Raw genomic sequence first — 20,497 nt, 5'->3', positions numbered from 1 at the left:
ATTTATTTCTTGCAAATAGCAGGGACCTATTGTTGTTTGTTTAATCTTTCAAATTAATTAAAATTTTTATGGTTAAAGATTTCCAACCAATTAGATCACAGTAAATCTAATTTTTAATTTTGAAAAAATAAACTATTTTTATACAGATAATTTTTAAATTTTATTGGTTTTAGTTACGTAATATATATTTTTTCTTTTTACGTTTTCATGTTGACCACATAAACTGAGAAAGGACATGGAAGTTGGAATCAACTCCGTCTCATACATTCACAAAGCTTCAGTCAATAGGTCAAATGAATCAATTTCACGATGAACTCGTTCGTTTTCAACCCAAGATATGATTTTATTAATTTCCAGGAAGCTGATCATTTAATACGCCCAAATCCTTGACGTTGATGAGAACGCTACGTCTCTCTCAAATCGTCTCATTTTCTCTCTCCCAATCAACACTTACCTTTTTTTTTTTTTTTCAAATTCTACATTTTCAAACCATTAATCAAAATCCTACTTATCAAGAATTCAACCACCTCTGATAGGATCATCACATTTTAATTTATCATAAATTACTAATTAAAACTAAATTAAAATTCATCAAGAAAATACATTCACTTGTAGTTAAAGCAATCTTTGGATATATTATTATTAAATGGCAAAGGAACATGTATACTTGAATCCGACAAATGGAAATGTTGGGTCCACCCCATTTCCAAATATACTGACAAGAGAAACACTTGATCTGCCAGCTACACTGACTTCTTATTATATAAAAATAAAAATATTTCAAGCATTAATATCCACATTACATGATATCAACAAACATAATCAAGATGGATTTCCTGTCATTAAGAGTCCTCTAGAAGCTACATCAAATGACTAGAGTAGCATAAAACATTCCCCCTCCTATCTAAGGATAATCAATCTGTCTGGGGTCTCGGCCTCTGCCACAACTCAAAAGGCACCCACAATAACATTTTTCCACAAAATCATCATTAACAAGACAAGCTATAGCAACATGATACAAAGACACAATGCAGTTTTGAAGATATAATTATCCAGACATTCGAAATAATCGAATAGCTTTTGCTGGAAGTTGGGCCAATGGCTCAATTATTCGAGCAAGAGTGGTTCCTCCATCAGTTCTAGAGCTTGGCGAGTAGTCCATTTTGGATTGGCTTCGCTGCTATCCCGCTGTCCTTTAGATCCAAATCACTTGCACTTGGAGGAACATCCACTGCTGGTGAGCAGTTAAAGAATCCATGTGGCTGCGTCACAATGGCAAAAAGATTAACATGAAGAAAACATACAATATGGAGAGTACAATTAGACTGTTTCTTTAAGGTCAACAAGCACTACTGATTCTGCAACTACAAATCATTCTCTTGTTTCATCATTCATTTTTCGCCATTCAATTAACGTAGTATGATTCTGAAAACCCACTTCAAGATGAGACATGAGCGTATCAGTACAAGCTATAAGATAATATGTAACTTTAATAGCGTTTGAAAACAAGTATAATAATCAAGGATTAAAAAAAAATAGGAAAGATTTGTAGGATTTCGATGCGTAACATACCATTAGCATAAAACCAATGCGTTCCACAGGCATGACAGGCCAGTCTTCTAACCGAGGAATGTGTGTCACTCCAAATACATACCTGTAAAATTTGAAATCATGTTAGATGTAATATGTTGATGCATTTTAATCAGAAAATCAGGAAACATTTTCCGTGAACAATGAACATAAAACACAATTTTTACTGCAGACAGATCATGTATATTAGAAAAGGAAGAAGAAAGGCAAAAAAATTGGATTCTCACCATAGAACTATATTTGTTTCTTCCAATGATCGGTTTTGCTTCACCCAAGTAGATAATCCCTCTCCGACACGAGGATTTTGATTGGGAAACTCCCCTCCAGGATACATTTCATCACGCGCATAAGGCGTTACCCAAAGATTATGTTTCAAAAAAGCAGCTCTTCTCAAGAATTTTGCCTCTGCACCCGCTAATGGTAAACAATTTGAACCAGGTACTAACTTGAAACCTGTAAGTTGTCCAGTCCTGTTGACAGTTCTTGTGTTTCTGATCCGAAAAACAAATTAGGGAGTGTAAACATAGAAAATTAGTTTCTCAAAAGAAAAAAAGGGAAAAAAAATCTGAAGGCAACATCAAAGCAAATCATTGATGTGACCTGGCACATTCAATGCTGGTAAATCAATTATACAAAAATAAGAATACATTCCAAGAAACCCAACTTACAGGAACTGAAAAATGTTCTTTAGTCCAATTGAATTAAAACAAGAAAAGCATTCATGCATTCATTACTACAATATTCAAACAAAGAACAATAAATAGAAAAAGCCACACCAAAAATTTGGAAGTGTTAACTCCTCATTTTCCCCAAAGTTCAATAAATTAGTAATTCAATCAATGCAAATATATATATATATATCTATATGTATGTAAAGTCTAATTTCTTGAATGATAAGTTGAATCCCAAGCAAACTAAGATAGCCACATGAAAGCCAAAACAACCAGGTTTTAATACTCTCTTCTTCTCAACTCAGGTCTCGAACAGATAGATGGTAAGAGGCCTGCTGCCACAATGAAAACAGTTTGTTAAATTTGATATTTACAAGGCAGCAAGGCAAAAAGATCTAAAAGGCCATCTAATTTTCTCACAGATTTGCATCGTTACTGAATGCATCTTCATACACCAAATTAAGACATGATTCATTATGAACGCCAACAAATATAGCCAAATGGAGAGAAAACTACTTCCCAACAATCTTCACAATTGAAAACCTAATCAAAGTGCACTACCATGGTCATTCTAAACTAAAAGGCCATAACAATACATTCCCAAGCAGATCATCAATATCCAACTTTCCTACATGCACCAGAGCTGTATGCACATAGATCTTGCAATTTAGGCACACAATGGTGAGAAACGTTACAACAATGTTAAAAGTACATACAATCCAGTGGCGAGCAGTTAATGGATTACAATCACGCATTGCTTGTAATTCAGATCGGAGAATTTCCTCTTCAGCATAGAATGCATTATTATGAACATTATCCTTTCCTGGTTCTTCAACTTTAACATTCACCTCAACAACCTATAAGAAAAGAAGATATCCCTCAGCAAATAGTCAAATACAAACACATAAGGAAAAATAATGTTTTAATCATAAATAGAAAGACATATTAAAGGGTAGAAGGTCTGAAACCACAACCACAAAGTTCAGATGTTGCAAGAGATCAACATGAAATGACAATAACAAAACAAGAACAATTACAGTTCTCACCAAAGGAACGAACCATCAGATTGTTTCCACCTTCTGAAGAGAACCAGCAGATCTTTCAATAAATAAGGACATTAATTTAAAGAGAAAGTTCATACAAAGCACATAGTAAGCTCCATAAAGCAACATATCACATGGGCTAACATCTCAGGGGAAAAAAATATATGTATTTGCCTTATTAGCAACAGGGAATTTTCCCTTTTAATCAGTCCAACAGAGAACATATTGACCAACACTTACAGAAAATTTCAAATCCCTCGAATAAAAAAAAAAAGAATAAACTACATCTTGCAAAGGAAACAACTCCTACAATCCAGGAACCTCCCAGAAAACACAACTTGTGAAGAGAAATAGGAAGGTATACACACAAAAAGAAAACAAAAAGAAGGAGAGGGGGGGGGGGGGGTGATTTTGTCAATAAAGCCTAGAAGTAAATCATTACAACAATATTATATGCAGTGAACTTACCTGATTGAATGTTTCACCAGGCTTACAGTCAACAGCCATATCCATACGTGCCACAAAAAAGTGTTGATGGACAGGTGCATACAGCCCAGGAGCAATAGTTGTACCATATTTCCGTACTTCCCCAGGTTGCAGTGCTCCTAAGCTGAGAATTCCAGTGAGTTTAACCTCAGCTTCAATTTTCCCATCCTAAAACAAAAAGGATAAACATCATTGAGATACTAACAAGAAATATTCTCAAAATTCTCACAAAATCCAAAAGGAGACAGCAGACCATAAGAAGAATTGACACCCTAACAATGAAAACTATGGAAATATTCCTCACTCAATAGTTATAATAACCTCATTTTCCCATTAAGATGGCAGCTGATCCAAGCTGTTGCAATCAAAAGGCTTTTGCACATAAAACTGATTATTCAGAAATGATATTGAGCAATCAACCCCATTTGCATAAACTGAGTAGATAAATCCAGGAGGAATTCAAGCCAGAGACTGAATTACCTGATAAAAGTGCCAGAAAAATGCATACTCATAATTAGCTACAGTGCATATAAAAGACACTGATAGCCTTCTAGAACGTCGGACTTCTGCTAATCCTGTTCTCCAGTCCTGATGCTTCCATAAGATTCCATGATCTTCTTCATGCAAACAAACACAATTTTCAATTGTTTCAACACCTCCAGAAAAATTTGTAAAATGTGCATCAAAGTACTTGATGAAGCCCAAACAATCACAATTCTGTACCACAACAGTTATGTCAATACTCAGTTTTCAAGTCAATCAAACAGGGAGATACAATTGATTCTATACCACAAATCAAGAAGAAAAGTAATGTCATTATTTTAAGAAAGCGAAAATAAAACCCCTCACCTTCTTAAGAGAATGTGCATTTTTACCCAATCCATCTTCCCCTGCATCAAATGCATTTTTCCTGTAGTGCGGATCATTGGGGTCTCCATAGGGAACCACCATTTCAACAAAACTTAACCTGTGGGCCACAGGTCTCCGACCTCGACTACCATCAACGTATGCAACAGAATAAATAACTAAACCCTCCCTGGGTGTGAAACCAATACGAAAATTCCACTGCCAAGAAAAACCAAATCAGTACTAAGTATGCATGTTGAAAATATACACTAGTGACTGATGCAATTCCACAAAGAACCAAGCACCTTCTGCCACTGAACAAAATGCCCATTAACACGAAAGCTTGGACCTTCAGGTTGAATGATCTGTAGAGGTTTCACATCACTTCTATCAACACCTCCTCGAGATTCACCAGCAGTGTAATTTCTTAAGGGATCAGCTGGTGGTAGTGGAACTAGTTTACGGTCCTCAAATTCAATCACATTCATATTTTGCATATCAACAAGAACATGGATTCCTTCGACCGGACGAGCATAACCATTTTCTACTGGACAGTCACTCTCAGTCCTGCAGAAGATAAGTGGTTTGGCAAGCCTGCGGCTTGGAGCATCGGCATCACTGTGATATCCAACACACCTAGAAGAACTAAAATGTTATACAAAAGTGCAACTCAAACATTGAAAACAGATTTTTCACAGATAAACACTGTAAGCTAACCAAGGGTCCACCATCACAAGATCCATATCTTCAATACCCCTCTTTTTCATTGCCTCCCGAAATGGAGGGAAGGCTTTCACCACCGCTTCACATTCCGCATATTCTACAGCATCCTGTAATTGTAAAAGCCAATTAAGAAGAAGGAATCTAGCTTGGATAATTATATGCAGAACCACATAGTAAATCATCCCAAATAGAACTTATCTTTAGATTCAAATTAACCCCAAAACAAAAACTACTCCATATACCATAGGAGGCTGAACGTCTGGAACAACTTTGGATGAAATGACTTTGCCCCTGTGGTGGCCACCTCGAGTTGCAGCATGTACTTCAGATAGTTCAACAATCCATATGCTTGTCTCATTTGATTTTTTATTGTAAACAACAAGTCTTGCTTTTCTAGGGGGAAGTTTAGTGGGAATTACAGGTCCACCTTTAGTTCTGGGAAGTAATGAAGGCTGGAAAGGAGGAAAGAAATATGCATCCGCCAATGCAACGACATTCTTGTCTGGCTCCAGCAAAACTACTTCAACAAAGCGCATGCTATCTCTCACCTGAGAGAAGTCTAATCAGTTAATTTCTTCCATTGATGAAATTCTATAAAATTGTAGAGGCAAATTACACAGACCACCATGAGGTATCTTTAGATTACAAAAATCATTTTTTATCTTGAAAAATATAGAGAATGTACACAGAAAATCCACCTGTAAACTGTGATTGCTATTCAATAATAAATTCTACGTATAAAAAACAAAACAGGCAGAAAGAGTTACGTTGTATAATAATAACTCATTTTAATAAGAATTCATTGTAAGGTGGTTTCTGTATATTTTTCCAAATGAAAAGGGTGTCTAATAATTTGAGGATACCTAAGCGTAAGTTCAGTTTACCCAATCATAAGTTACGATTTAAGATAAAAGTAATCATGCTATAATTAACCTCAGGAGTTGCTCCAGCAGCCCTAACAGTTCCCACTGCAACAGAAATTTCAGCAGCAGTTAAAGGATCCAAAGGGTGGCTGGTCTGTGCCCTCGCCATCACTGTAATTCCTATCCAAGAAAATAAACAAACTCAATAAGCAATTTTAAATAGGATAGGGCGAATGTTATTCAGCCAGTAAGATGACCTATCTAGAAGATAAATGCACAGCTTTACTCTCAGGTTTAATTGCTTTCTATAATCCATCGCTTTAACAATAAAACAACCAACCAGGTCATGAATGCGTGTCCTTAGATAAAAATAAGTTAATCAAGACAAAAATGGAAACGTAGACCGAAAGAAAAATCCCAGACCATATTCTAGTGGCAAATCAAGATAAGATGTATTACACAATACTTGTTAAATAGAACAACAACAACAACAAAAAAAAAAAAAAAAAAAAAGAACTGTTATGTTAACTTTTTACCTTTAGCGGAAGTGGGGTTAGGTGGAGGAGGAGGAGGAGGGTCAGTGAGGGGCTCAACAGGGCGGATCAGTGAAGCCATGGTAGCTTTCTTGTGGATCGGATCCTCTACCGGGTCACGTACTTCACCGACGCTCCAATCCTGCAAAACCTCAGTTTCAGCAGCGGCTTTTCTTGCAGAGGAAGAATTGGTGGAGGCGGTAGCAGAGCAACAAGAAGACGTCGCCTTTTCCTGAGCTGTGGCCATTGTAAAGGGTTAGCAACTTCACCGAATCCACCGTAGTAATTGTCACTGTAGTATTTCACTGACATACAGCAAATTCTAATCTAATTCTTACTTCTAAAACTTTCTTTTATTTCTCTTTCACCTAACCTTAATTAATTCTCTAGCACTTTCTCTCCCAGTCTCACTTTCCCGGAAAAGTGATCAGGTTAATCTTGTGAACTCTATTAGGATCGCTTTCGCTGGGATTTTATAGAAGGAAGATGTAGAGTAGATAACAAAATGGACTTGGCGAATAGAAAATAATTAAGAGAAAGTGGGTTTGGTGCTCTGCTTTATTTATAGATTATTTTGGTATATTTGTCAAGTACAGACAGGAACAGGATAGAAGAAGACGAGCAAGAATGGAGCTAAAGTGATAGGAGCATCCACTTGTAATTGTATGAGACGTCACATGCGTGATCTTGTAATTGACCTGCATTTTATCCTCTTACACACCGACCAGATGTCAAGCGGAAAGCATGGGCTGGCTTTTTCCGGGTACCTGGCAATAGCTATATTCAGGCCTTGTTTGGCGGGGAGTACGTAAAGGGAAAAAAATTGAAATTGGTCATTCAATTATAATCAAATTAGTACACGCTGACATCAATTTTTAAAACTAATTATAAGATTTTTAATTTATAATTTTATTCATATTTTAGTGCCTACGTATAAAATAGTTTTTTTAATGTCATTTCTCTAAATTATAGTCAAAAATTAATTATAAAATCCTTAGTCTATAATTTTCATCAACATTTTGATTCCTCTTTAAAATAAAATATTAAAGTGTTAATAAAATCATAATTTAAGAATTTCACGTTTTGATTTCTCTTTGACTGATTATGAGGTTTGAAAAGAACCGAATTGCAGTTAAAATACTGAATGATAGATTAGTTTGATAATTATACAAATAATAAAAATAATTAGTCAACATTTAATATGAGCTAGGATAAAAGAGAAAACAATTAAAATAATTGTTTCAGTTGTGTAGACTCTAATTTATATTTTAATGTTATTACTAATAATTTTCAACTATTTAAATTCATTAGTTAGTACATGCGTCCATGCTAAATTTATGGATTGATTATACTGGTTGAAAAAATAAGGGTATTTAATTTTGAATGGTTAATAATTTTCCCATTAAATATATATTCTTTAGTTAATATATTTAAATATAAAACTTTATATACAATTATGTTATTGCAAATGTGATTGAAATTTTTTATTTTAAATAATATATTATTTTATATACTATTTATTTTTTAAATGTAATAAGACTATAGTAAATATATGATAAAAATATGATTAATTATATCAAACGAGACCAAGTGGTTAGATAAATACGAATTACAATTTGCATTGATCATATTATTTTATTACTAAATAAATAAAGTTTATTTCAATAAATATATTCTATTAAGTTGTTATATATTTATTTACAATAAGTTCTATTAAGGGTAAGTTGATAACATAGTATTTTATATGCTATCAATTATATTATTTTCTATATTTTAAATATATTAAATTAATTATATATTATGAGTATTAATTGAGAAGTTTTATTCGATCCTAATTAGGAATTAGAATCTCGCCAAATTTATAAATTTGACCATAAACTTTCTAATAACGCTTGTGGCCCCTGAAATTTTATGAGGATTCAACCATGACTATAATTTTTTTATATTTTAATAATAATTATCTCATTTACCAAAATGAAATATCTTTGTAAGGTTTAATCATGATATTACGCTTCCGCATTTTATTTTAGGGAATGGCATAATTATTATTGAAATATGAAATTGTAGGATCATGATGGTTCCCTACATAGTTTAGGAGGCCACAAAAGTAATCGTTAAAAGTACATAGTTAAATTTATGCATTGAGCCTTTACAATTTCATTATGGAAAAGTTTTGTCCTATATATATATATATATATAATTTTAATTGTTTTTGACTATCAAGAATATGTTCTTATTGGCCTAATAATTGTTTTATGTATAACTGCATATGTTATTTAAATATGTTTTTAAATAAATTTATATTTTATTATATAATTTTTATATTTTATTTTAGAAAATAGTTATTACAGTCTATCACATTCAAATTCTAAATTCAAGAAAATAAATAGTTGAATATACCAAGTTAAATAATGGATTTAATTATTTGTAATATTGTGTATTCAAAATATTAATAAAATAAAAATTTGCAAGAAGAGGGTAAAATACTCGTGATATCAATCGATGATTTCAATATAATGTATCAGTTTATATTTATTTTGGCTTCATATTGAGACACCTTAACTGTCGTTCCAATCTGAATTTTGCTAAATCTTAAAAGTTATAAAGTAAATTAAGAAAAATATTGTAAAAATTATAAATTTAATTGTTAATTTCACATTTGATTAATTATTTGGCCAAGTCCAACCTTAAACAGTAATTTTAGAAACCCTAGCTATGACTTAGCTCAAACTAGTCCATATAAGTTAAACTTAATGAGGAAAATGGTGAATTAACAAGAGGTTTATAGATATATAAAAATTAAAATACAAGTGAGAACAACGAGTAACGTGTAATAAAAAATTTATATATGCAAACATAAAAATTACCAAACAATTAATTATTAATTCAAATAATTTACTATCAAAAATAAAAAAAAGTAATAATGAATTATGGTAATTAAAATTAGATTTAAAAAAAATATTGTTATTATAAAATAAAAAAGAGTAAAAAATATTATGAGTAAAAGCAAACACACGTTGAAGAAGACTAGTTTTCTCGAAAGGATGAAATAGTGTTAAACGAAACGACTAATTAAAATAGAGACCAAACTTTGTTATGTTTTATAATTTCCCCCCAATTTGATCTTTACATTAATTATTTTCCCCTTAATTTGACTTTTTATTGCAATCACGTCTTCAATTAGGCCCACACATTACGTCGAGTTTACATTTATCTTGTCTCTTTCAATGGCGACCCATGGACGGAAATTGGAATCTGGAAGTTGACAAATTATGAATTGAAACGCCACGTCAACAAGTCATGCGCAAGTAATTAACAAATGTATAGTTGTTCATTTTTCAAACACAGCCACCGTGTTTTACTACTCACCCTCCGAAGATTTCATTTTCAAGGCTGCGCTGCTGGTCTTTAGTGATCGTTCTCTCTCACAGATATGGCATAAGCAGCTTTTGTTATTTTTTAAATTAGGTACTCACCTCTTTATTTTTATTAGCTGTTACCTTCTGATTTGATAGGTATAGGTATTTTTCATGAATTTAAAACCTTCCATTCTATTTAAAATTTTCAATATTATCACAAGAAAATCATTTTGTGATTTGAGAGGAGAGAATTTATAGAAATTCAATAACTAATAAATAATATTGGAATAATAATATTGTGAGCTACACGATAAGGTGTAGTTCTTTTTTTCGCGCATTATACAGTAAAAGCTTTTTTTATTGGAATAAAGTGAAATCCAATTAAACATTCTAATCTTATTAAAAGTGAAAAAAAACTAGAATATATTTAATTCACGGATTCAAACATTCATTACTAATAATGTATGTCAAATGTTATTTAACCACTATTAAATTCAAAATTAGTTTAAAATAATTCAAATATATCAATATAATTATATTTAATTATTTATTATAATTTTAAATGTAATGGTTGATAAATTGATTATTGTATAAGGGCAAGTTCCCATTCACCATATTTTATAATATTAAGTAGATTTCAATTTCATATTAATTTTCAAAATAGAATAAGATTGCATAATATGCCCATGGAGTCTGCTTCGAACGGATCTTTCCTTCCTTCCATTTAGGAGAAAAGTGGGCCATATTTTCAATACAAGGCCTGCTTTTTTAACAAATAATATGAGCCCAGCTGATGGGCCCAGTTCAGTCCAAAAATGCGGTCCATTTTGCTTGGCTTGGTTTTGCTTCTTGCTAAACAAATGAAAATACCTATCAGATTAATTATTAATTATATATATATATATATATTTTTTTTTTTTTTTTGCTTTCGGGATATATTTATTATTAAATGAAAAACGACATCATATGCATAAATGTATCTGTCCCCACCATATGGAGTGATCCCATAGTATATAACTACTCTTCCTTCAATCCTAGAAGAAGGAAAGTCACCCTCCCTTCAACTCACGTGCTTCAGCACTACAAATGTGATAAACTGTACCATTTAACTGCTTTTCCTTCAACCCTAAAATAAAAGTAAAACACTCTCCCTTCCCTTCAACTCACATGCTTCAGCAGCTCACCAGAAAAAACCAGTTTACCAAGAAGTCAAGAACAACAAAACCCTATACACTTATAGTATATGCTAAGAAGCCTACACATTTGGAGTAATAAACTCGTTCACACCATATATTTATAACCCCGTATATGAACTAAATCAATAGAAATAATATTTTTTTTGAAAATTATTTCAACTTTATTGTTTTTTTTAGTATATGATGAAAAATACTATCGTTTCAACAATAAAATTATTTTTCATTAGTTTAATTCATGTGTGGAGAAAAGACGTGATTTAGGCAAATAATCTCGTGCTGTACCGTAAATGAATTTTACATGTTTAATGTTATACATGATAATTAAAAAAAAGAAATGAATAAACAAGTTAAAGAAATTACAGGGACTCGATAAAATTAAGTAATTAAGAAAAATTAAAAGTATACTAATTTAAATTAGTTACAGATAAATAAAATTAATGGAAGCAAAATATTGTGTATATGTACAAGTCATTAATAATTTTTTTAATGAAACTATTATTGTTATTTTATTTTTTAAAAAAATTATTTACTTTTCATAATTAAACAGGTGGAGGGAATAATCCAAATTGGAACCCCTCCTATATAAGTGCGGTAAATTTCTTGCAATTCCGATAGTAAAACCCATATCTGTCTCTTGCAGTCCATATAATATGGAAGAGTCAAGCCACCCACTTCTCTCCCCAAGAGAAGACCAAAACCAATCGCTGTTACTTCCTACATCAACGCCCAACACTTCTTCTGCCGCTACCTTTGACGCCGGCGCTGATGACATTTCTCCAATTAACGGTGCCCGCGATTTCTTTAGAGAATTCTACAGGGAGTCCAAGAAGCTCTGGTTCCTGGCAGGCCCTGCCATCTTCACCTCCGTATGCCAGTATTCCACAGGCGCCGTCACTCTACTGTTCGCCGGACATGTTAGCACCATTGCCCTTGCTGCCATAGCCATCGAAAACAATGTCGTTGCCGGTTTCTGCTACGGCGCCCTGGTAATTAACAACATTCCATTTCCCTGCCTATGCTTAGGGATTTGAAAATATTATTAATGTAATTAGGAAATTTTAACAGCTAGGAATGGGAAGTGCGCTTGAAACGCTATGTGGGCAAGCTTTTGGAGCAGGTCAGATGGAAATGATAGGAGTCTACTTGCAGAGATCATGGGTCATTCTTGGCACCACATCAATACTACTAAGCTTGTTATATATATTCTCAGCGTCATTGTTAAAGCTTATCGGGCAACAAGCAGAAATAGCTGATGTTGCAGGAATGCTCGCTATCTGGTTGATACCGCAATTGTTCGCTTATGCTATGAATTTTCCTATGGCAAAGTTCTTGCAGGCGCAGAGCAAGATTATGGTAATGGCTTTGATAGCCGCTGGGGCATTGGTATTCCATACAATTCTGTGCTGGTTGTTGATGTTGAAATTGGGGTGGGGATTGGTAGGCGCAGCGGTGGTTTTGAATTTGTCGTGGTGGTTGAGTGATGTGTCTCAGTTTTTGTATATAATTAGTGGAACTTGTGGTGAAGCTTGGAATGGGTTTTCATGGAAGGCCTTCCAAAATCTTTGGAGTTTTGTTAGGCTCTCTATTGCTTCTGCTGTCATGCTCTGGTGAGTTGCTTTCCCAATTTCAAGTGTATTTATTTCCTTCCAATAGCGAAGAATCCAAATATGCAAAGCAAAAAAGCTGCGCTCTTGATTTATCATCTGTCATCTTTTTGCAGCTTAGAGATTTGGTATTTGATGTTATTAATACTCTTTGCCGGATACTTGAAGAATGCAGAGGTTGCAGTTGATGTTATGTCCATATGGTAAGCTTTTTATTTATATTACTCCACTATTATTATTATTATTATTATTATTATTATTATTATTATTAAATAGATTAATTAGGAGCCTAATTTTTAATTAAGAAAAAGCTCAGGATTCGTGTGATTAGCGGATTAATGGGTTAGAAATTTCTGCAGCTCGAACATATGGGGCTGGACATTCATGGTTGGTCTTGGAATCAATGCAGCCATAAGGTCTGTACTATAACCTCAATATTCTATATGCCAAAAATAGATTAAGCTTAAAGATAAATAATTTATTTGCTTTATGCAGTGTCAGAGTATCAAATGAACTAGGCGCAGGTCACCCAAGAACAGCAAAATTTGCAGTAATGGTGGCTGTAGTGACATCACTAGTCATTTCTATTCTTCTTTCTCTCATTCTCCTTATCGAAAAAAATAATTACCCATCTCTATTCTCGAATAATTCAGAAGTCAAACAACAAGTTAGTCAACTAACGCCATTGTTAGCTGCTACCATAGTTCTTAACAACATTCAGCCTGTTCTTTCTGGTAATAATTAATTTTTCTAACTGTTTGATAAAAGTTAATTTCATGTTATTAATTTTTTTTTTCCGAAAAAAAATAATTACTTAGGAGTGGCCGTTGGAGCTGGATGGCAAGCTATTGTAGCTTATGTAAATGTAATAGCTTATTATGCCTTTGGGATGCCATTGGGTCTTGTATTTGGTTTCAAGCTTGACATGGGAGTCAAGGTAATTAATCTCTTAATTAATTAAGCCTATTGAATCAAAATTGTCACTAATCATATTATTTATTTATTTATTATTAATTTTTAGGGAATTTGGATTGGAATGATGATTGGGGTTATCATACAGACTTGTGTCCTCTTCGGTTTAACTTATAAAACGGATTGGAACAAAGAGGTAATTAACCTTTAACCTTTAATAGTAATTAATAATTAACATTAGTATTATTTTTTTTTTTTTTTTTTTTTGTACGAGATGCAGGCTTCTGTTGCCATAGATAGGATAAAGAAATGGGGAGGACATGGAGATTCTTCCACTATTGAGAAACAAAATGGCAGTACATTGCCAAGTACTCATTAGAATGCTAATAATCCATTAGTTAAAAAATTCTTGCTTGTAGTTGTACTATTTGTAGTGAACCGTAATGGAACATATAGAATGTAATACGACCAAAGACATTTATAACGTAAATACTACAGTATAAATGTCTTTTATTACACTCTTCTACTACGGACTCACCAAATATAATGTTAGTTTGGGTAATTTTTTGAACATTCCTTGGGTAAACAAGGAAATATTTTCTTTTATTTTAAATGATGTATTTAACTTATCTTTTGCATTATGAGACTTATGAGTTGAAATCTTCTATCAAAGTAACCATCCCCCCCTTCCAAAAAAAAAAAAACTCATCTTCTTGACCTCTTGATTGTGTTGGCAGTAACATTTTAAATAACTTTTAGCATTTTGACTAATCAAAATGTTAAAAATACTATAATTTTTAGTGTTTTTTAACGTATTATTTGAATTTAACTTTTAAAAGTTAAGGTAATTTTTTATAAAAGGTTATCCCATATAACGTTTAACTTTATGTTTTATGAAAAAATTGATCAAACAGTTAAATGCTACTAAAATAACTAACAACTATCAAAACAGTGCATTTTGTCGAAAAAACCCTTTATATCAAGCATGATGTTGTTGTTAGCATCATGTGTTCAAAAGCAGAACATGAAAATTTGAAAACAAAACACTAAAAGCAAAGCAGTTGACTATTAGCTATCTCTCCTATATTATTATTAGTGTTGAATATATATATATATATATATATATATATATATATATATATATATATATATATATATTGTCTCTTTTATTATTATTATTATTAATTTTTGTTGATATGCACATGTTGTGTTCATAATTATAGATTAATAAGTAGAATTTCATTTCAAATCAACATTCTTCTTTAATGTTAATGATCCGTCGTTTTCATGCCACTTATCACAAGGAGACCTAAAAGAGAAGGGGAAGAAATACCAGGTTGGTCCAAACTTCTAAAGGTACTCCTCGATTGTTGGGTCACCTTGTCATTATTGCCCATTTAAGGTCATAATTGAACAAAGAAATTTGATTATCTCTATTTTTTTTCTTTTCTTTTTCACACGGATTTTTACACCCGATTTTTACACCCAAGCTAAGAGTGATATTTAAATCAAATTCTCTCAATTGCCAGCAAAAAAACATAAATAAGTTAAAGGTTTTTAATGATTGCGTTAAGCAGACTTAGTAAATACTATAAGAGATTCAAGTATTTTAAAAAAATTTAATCTAAAGAAAATAAAGGATGGAACAATTATTTTTATATTTCAGAAAGAAAATTATTTAGTTTTAATTTCATTAGAAAATTTTTAAATCGATTTGGTTCAATATGAATTTGGTTATTCTAAATCAAATTAACTATTTTGTATTAAAAATAAATTTGGTTAATTATATATGGTAACTAAATCAAAAGTAAAAAGACTAAACCGTTTTATATATATATCCAAACTGATTAGTAACTGAGTTCTAAAAGAACTTTTTGAATCTGATCTAAATGAGTTGGTTTGATTCGATTCTCGATTAAAAATCGAGAATTGTTCTCTCTTTAGTTGTTAGTTGATGAAAATTAGTTGTTTGATAAACATTTGATAGGAGTTGTTTTGAAATCTAATACTCCCTTCGTCCCATTTTATTTGCATGTTTGATAAAATAGCATATTAAAATTTAACCAACAAAATTTATGTTGCCAATTGTTTACCCTTAACTCATTAAGATATTAATAAAAGTTATTCATTTAATGAACAATCATAAATGTTATTATGAAAAAAATAATTATTTAAATGTATAAATTTAGAAATCTTGTAAATATTTTGGGACATCCTAAATAGAATAACAAGCAAACAAATAGGACAAATGGAGTAATTACTTTCAAAAAAATTATAATGAATTACATAAATATTTCATTTTTTAAGGTAAAATATATATTTTTTGAGAATAAGGTAAATATATTTTTATTTTAATGTTATAAAAAATATTATATTATTTTTTTAATAGCAGGTAATAGTTTATCTATTAATTCAAAATAATGATAAATAAAATGATCATATAAAAAATACTAATTTTAAAAAATTAATCGTTAATCTTTTAGAATATTAATTACCTCCTTTCTCCAAAGCAGGAAAACCAGGACGAAACACATACGCTTAGTTCCTTTACCTCGTCATCCGTCTCCGAAATCGATGACATCCCTCCAATCAAAGGCGTTGGCGATTTCTTCAGAGAATACTGTAGAGAGTACAAAAAACTCTGGTATCTTGCTGGCCCTGCCATCTTTACCAACATTGGCCAATTCTCTCTTGGCGCCATTACTCAAGCATTTTCCGGTCAAATAGGCCCTCTAGCCCTCGCTGCCGTCTTAGCTGAAATCTCCATTATTACCGCCTTTTCCTGCGCTGCAGTGGTATATGTATATTCACGTAAATAGTAACTTTGACAGAATTTATCAATTAAGGGTTTTGATATCAGTTGTTGGGATTATAACTTATCCCGAGCGAGGTCCATGAAAAATACTTCAATAATTACGTATTGGATATTAACGATCGAATTTATCAGAATAATAACCACGGTAAAAATTAAATAATTACCGTAGATGCCAGATGAAAAATAAGAGCATCGAGATTTACGTGGTTCACCCTTCAACTGTTATAGACTACGTCCACGGGACAAAAACTCCGAATAATTCTTCTACTAAAAATAGTAGTTACAAAAAGAGATTACAAAAATAGTGACACTCTAAGTATTTCAAAAAAAAAAAAACACCCCAAAATTATAATCCTCACTATTTTCTCTCTTTCCCAATGTTAGGAACCCTTTCCTAAAATTATAATCTTCGTTTTTTATTTTGTTTTTGTACATTTTCATTGAAAAAATCTTCTCCTATTTATAGGAGAAGGGGATGCGTTTAATCAACGCATCCACCAACTTTTGTTGAAAAAAAGAATGTGTGCTCATTCTTTATTTTTCATGTATCCTTTGAACAACAAAAACGTGCCTATTTTCTTTTTATTCATTTATACGTGTGTGGGTCTCTTCTTTCTCTTTTTCTTCTTTGTTCAAACATTGTATGGGTCCCACATGTTGGAGGGACCCCACAACAACTAGATATTTATAACCCGAGAACTATATCAATCGAAATAATAATTTTTTTTAAAATTGTTTCAACTTTATTATTTTTTTTAGTATATGATAAAAAATATTATTGTTTTAACAATAAAATTATTTTTCATTAGTTTAATTTATGAGTGGAGAAAAGGCATGATTTAGGTAAATAATCTCATGATGTACCGTAAATGAATTTTACATGTTTAATGTTATACATGATAATTAAAAAAAGAAATGAATAAACAAGTTAATGAAATTAAAGGGACTCAATAAAATTAAGTAATTAATAAAAATTAAAAGTATACTAATTTAAATTAGTTACAGATAAATAAAATTAATGGAAGCAAAATATTGTGTATATGTACAAGTCATTAATAATTTTTTTAATGAAACTATTATTGTTATTTTATTTTTTAAAAAAATTATTTACTTTTCATAATTAAACAGGTGGAGGGAATAATCCAAATTGGAACCCCTCCTATATAAGTGCGGTGCGGTAACATTTCTTGCAATTCCGATAGCAAAACCCATATCTGTCTCTTGCAGTCCATATAATATGGAAGAGTCAAGCCACCCACTTCTCTCCCCAACAGAAGACCAAAACCAATCGCTGTTACTTCCTACATCAACACCGAACACTTCTTCTGCCGCTACCTTTGACGCCGGCGCTGATGACATTTCTCCAATTAACGGTGCCCGCGATTTCTTTAGAGAATTCTACAGGGAGTCCAAGAAGCTCTGGTTCCTGGCAGGCCCTGCCATCTTCACCTCCGTATGCCAGTTTTCCACCGGCGCCGTCACTCTACTGTTCGCCGGACATGTTAGCACCATTGCCCTTGCTGCCATCGCCATCGAAAACAATGTCGTTTCCTGTTTCTGCTACGGCGCCCTGGTAATTAACAACATTCCATTTCCCTGCCTATGCTTAGGGATTTGAAAATATTATTAATGTAATTAGGAAATTTTAACAGCTAGGAATGGGAAGTGCGCTTGAAACGCTATGTGGGCAAGCTTTTGGAGCAGGTCAGATGGAAATGATAGGAGTCTACTTGCAGAGATCATGGGTCATTCTTGGCACCACATCAATACTACTAAGCTTGTTATATATATTCTCAGCTTCATTGTTAAAGCTTATCGGGCAAAACGCAGAAATAGCTGAGGTTGCAGGAATGTTCGCTATCTGGATGATACCGCAATTGTTCGCTTATGCTATGAGTTTTCCTATGGCAAAGTTCTTGCAGGCGCAGAGCAAGATTATGGCAATGGCTTTGATAGCCGCTGGGGCATTGGTATTCCATACAATTCTGTGCTGGTTGTTGATGTTGAAATTGGGGTGGGGATTGGTAGGCGCAGCGGTGGTTTTGAATTTGTCGTGGTGGTTGAGTGATGTGTCTCAGTTTTTGTATATAATTAGTGGAACTTGTGGTGAAGCTTGGAATGGGTTTTCATTGAAGGCCTTCCAAAATCTTTGGAGTTTTGTTAGGCTCTCTATTGCTTCTGCTGTCATGCTCTGGTGAGTTGCTTTCCCAACTTCAAGTGTATTTATTTCCTTCCAATAGCGAAGAATCCAAATATGCAAAGCAAAAAAGCTGCGCTCTTGATTTATCATCTGTCATCTTTTTGCAGCTTAGAGATTTGGTATTTGATGTTATTAGTACTCTTTGCCGGATACATGAAGAATGCAGAGGTTGCAGTTGATGTTATGTCCATATGGTAAGCTTTTTATTTATATTACTCCACTATTAGTATTATTATTTTTAAATAAATTAATTAGGAGCCTAATTTTTAATTAAGAAAAAAGCTCAGGACTCGTGTGATTAGCGGATTAATGTGTTAGAAATTTCTGCAGCTCGAACATATGGGGCTGGACATTCATGGTTGGTATTGGAATGAATGCAGCTATAAGGTCTGTACTATAACCTCAATATTCTATATGCCAAAAACAGATTAAGCTTAAAGATAAATAATTTATTTGCTTTATGCAGTGTAAGAGTATCAAATGAACTAGGCGCAGGTCACCCAAGAACAGCAAAATTTGCAGTAATGGTGGCTGTAGTGACATCACTTGTCATTTCTATTCTTCTTTCTCTCATTCTCCTTATCGAAAAAAATAATTACCCATCTCTATTCTCGAATAATTCAGAAGTCAAACAACAAGTTAGTGAACTAACGCCATTGTTAGCTGCTACCATAGTTCTTAACAACATTCAGCCTGTTCTTTCTGGTAATAATTAATTTTTCTAACTGTTTGATAAAAGTTAATTTCATGTTATAAATTTTTTTTTCCAAAAAAAAAAAATTACTTAGGAGTGGCCGTTGGAGCTGGATGGCAAGCTATTGTAGCTTATGTAAATGTAATAGCTTATTATGCCTTTGGGATGCCATTGGGTCTTGTATTTGGTTTCAAGCTTGACATGGGAGTCAAGGTAATTAATCTCTTAATTAATTAAGCCTATTGAATCAAAATTGTCACTAATCATATTATTTATTTGTTTATTATTAATTTTTAGGGAATTTGGATTGGAATGATGATTGGGGTTATCATACAGACTTGTGTCCTCTTCGGTTTAACTTATACAACGGATTGGAACAAAGAGGTAATTAACCTTTAAGCTCTAATAGTAATTAATAATTAACATTAGTATTAATTATAATTTTTTTGTTTTTGGTATGAGATGCAGGCTTCTGTTGCGAAAAATAGGATAAAGAAATGGGGAGGACATGGAGATTCTTCCACTATTGAGAAACAAAATGGCAGTACATTGCCAAGTACTCATTAGAATGCTAATAATCCATTAGTTAAAAAATTCTTGCTTGTACTTGTACTATTTGTAGTGAACCGTAATGGAACATATAGAATGTAATACGACCAAAGACATTTATAACGTAAATACTACAGTATAAATGTCTTTTATTACACTCTTCTACTACGGACTCACCAAATATAATGTTAGTTTGGGTAATTTTTTGAACATTCCTTGGGTAAACAAGGAAATATTTTCTTTTATTTTAAATGATGTATTTAAGTTATCTTTTGCATTATGAGACTTATGAGTTGAAATCTTCTATCAAAGTAACCATCCCCCCTCCCAAAAAAAAAAAACCCATCTTCTTGACCTCTTGATTGTGTTGGCAGTAACATTTTAAATAACTTTTAGCGTTTTGACTAATCAAA

General features: G+C 32.4%; 3 protein-coding genes across 8 annotated transcripts; 2 read left to right on the top strand and 1 right to left on the bottom strand.

Moving 5' to 3' along the window:
* Positions 1–731: 731 nt before the first annotated feature.
* On the bottom strand, positions 732–7,436 carry LOC105644656 (spermidine copper dependent amine oxidase 1). Of its 3 annotated transcripts, XM_020683459.3 has the most exons (13): positions 7,129–7,433; positions 6,759–6,992; positions 6,293–6,402; positions 5,602–5,907; positions 5,354–5,466; positions 4,942–5,272; positions 4,640–4,855; positions 4,271–4,507; positions 3,773–3,958; positions 2,978–3,118; positions 1,818–2,086; positions 1,573–1,654; positions 732–1,262 (listed from the first exon to the last, which is right to left on the bottom strand). In XM_020683459.3, the coding sequence occupies exons 2-13, from the start codon at positions 6,835–6,837 to the stop codon at positions 1,140–1,142; spliced, it is 2,193 nt and encodes a 730-aa protein (XP_020539118.1). In that variant the 5' UTR covers positions 6,838–6,992; positions 7,129–7,433; the 3' UTR covers positions 732–1,139. The 3 variants fall into 3 exon arrangements, with proteins under 3 accessions (XP_020539118.1, XP_012085474.1, XP_089575269.1); XM_012230084.4 differs by having other exon boundaries at positions 6,759–7,435; XM_089719143.1 differs by lacking the exons at positions 732–1,262; positions 1,573–1,654 and having other exon boundaries at positions 1,824–2,081; positions 6,759–7,436.
* A 4,486-nt stretch (positions 7,437–11,922) lies between these two features.
* Positions 11,923–14,467, top strand: LOC105644657 (protein DETOXIFICATION 29). Of its 2 annotated transcripts, none has more exons than XM_037640850.2 (8): positions 11,923–12,296; positions 12,376–12,917; positions 13,031–13,117; positions 13,274–13,330; positions 13,410–13,648; positions 13,733–13,851; positions 13,936–14,022; positions 14,107–14,467. In XM_037640850.2, exons 1-8 carry the CDS (start codon positions 11,961–11,963, stop codon positions 14,203–14,205), a joined length of 1,566 nt encoding a protein of 521 aa, XP_037496778.2. In that variant the 5' UTR covers positions 11,923–11,960; the 3' UTR covers positions 14,206–14,467. The 2 variants fall into 2 exon arrangements, with proteins under 2 accessions (XP_037496778.2, XP_089574779.1); XM_089718653.1 differs by having other exon boundaries at positions 12,158–12,296; positions 12,363–12,917.
* Positions 14,468–17,835: 3,368 nt separating this feature from the next.
* Positions 17,836–20,352, top strand: LOC105644658 (protein DETOXIFICATION 29). Of its 3 annotated transcripts, none has more exons than XM_089718719.1 (8): positions 17,836–18,214; positions 18,294–18,835; positions 18,949–19,035; positions 19,172–19,228; positions 19,308–19,546; positions 19,630–19,748; positions 19,833–19,919; positions 20,004–20,352. In XM_089718719.1, the coding sequence occupies exons 1-8, from the start codon at positions 17,879–17,881 to the stop codon at positions 20,100–20,102; spliced, it is 1,566 nt and encodes a 521-aa protein (XP_089574845.1). In that variant the 5' UTR covers positions 17,836–17,878; the 3' UTR covers positions 20,103–20,352. The 3 variants fall into 3 exon arrangements, with proteins under 3 accessions (XP_089574845.1, XP_089574846.1, XP_089574847.1); XM_089718721.1 differs by having other exon boundaries at positions 18,082–18,214; positions 18,281–18,835; XM_089718720.1 differs by lacking the exon at positions 19,630–19,748.
* Positions 20,353–20,497: the final 145 nt, after the last annotated feature.

This window comes from Jatropha curcas, chromosome 3 (assembly GCF_041381405.1).
Source record: "Jatropha curcas cultivar XTBG-Jc1 chromosome 3, XTBG_Jcur_1.0, whole genome shotgun sequence".
NCBI lineage: Eukaryota > Viridiplantae > Streptophyta > Magnoliopsida > Malpighiales > Euphorbiaceae > Jatropha > Jatropha curcas.
Note: the sequence above shows the minus strand (reverse complement) of the source record. Positions and strands in the feature narration are given on the sequence as shown.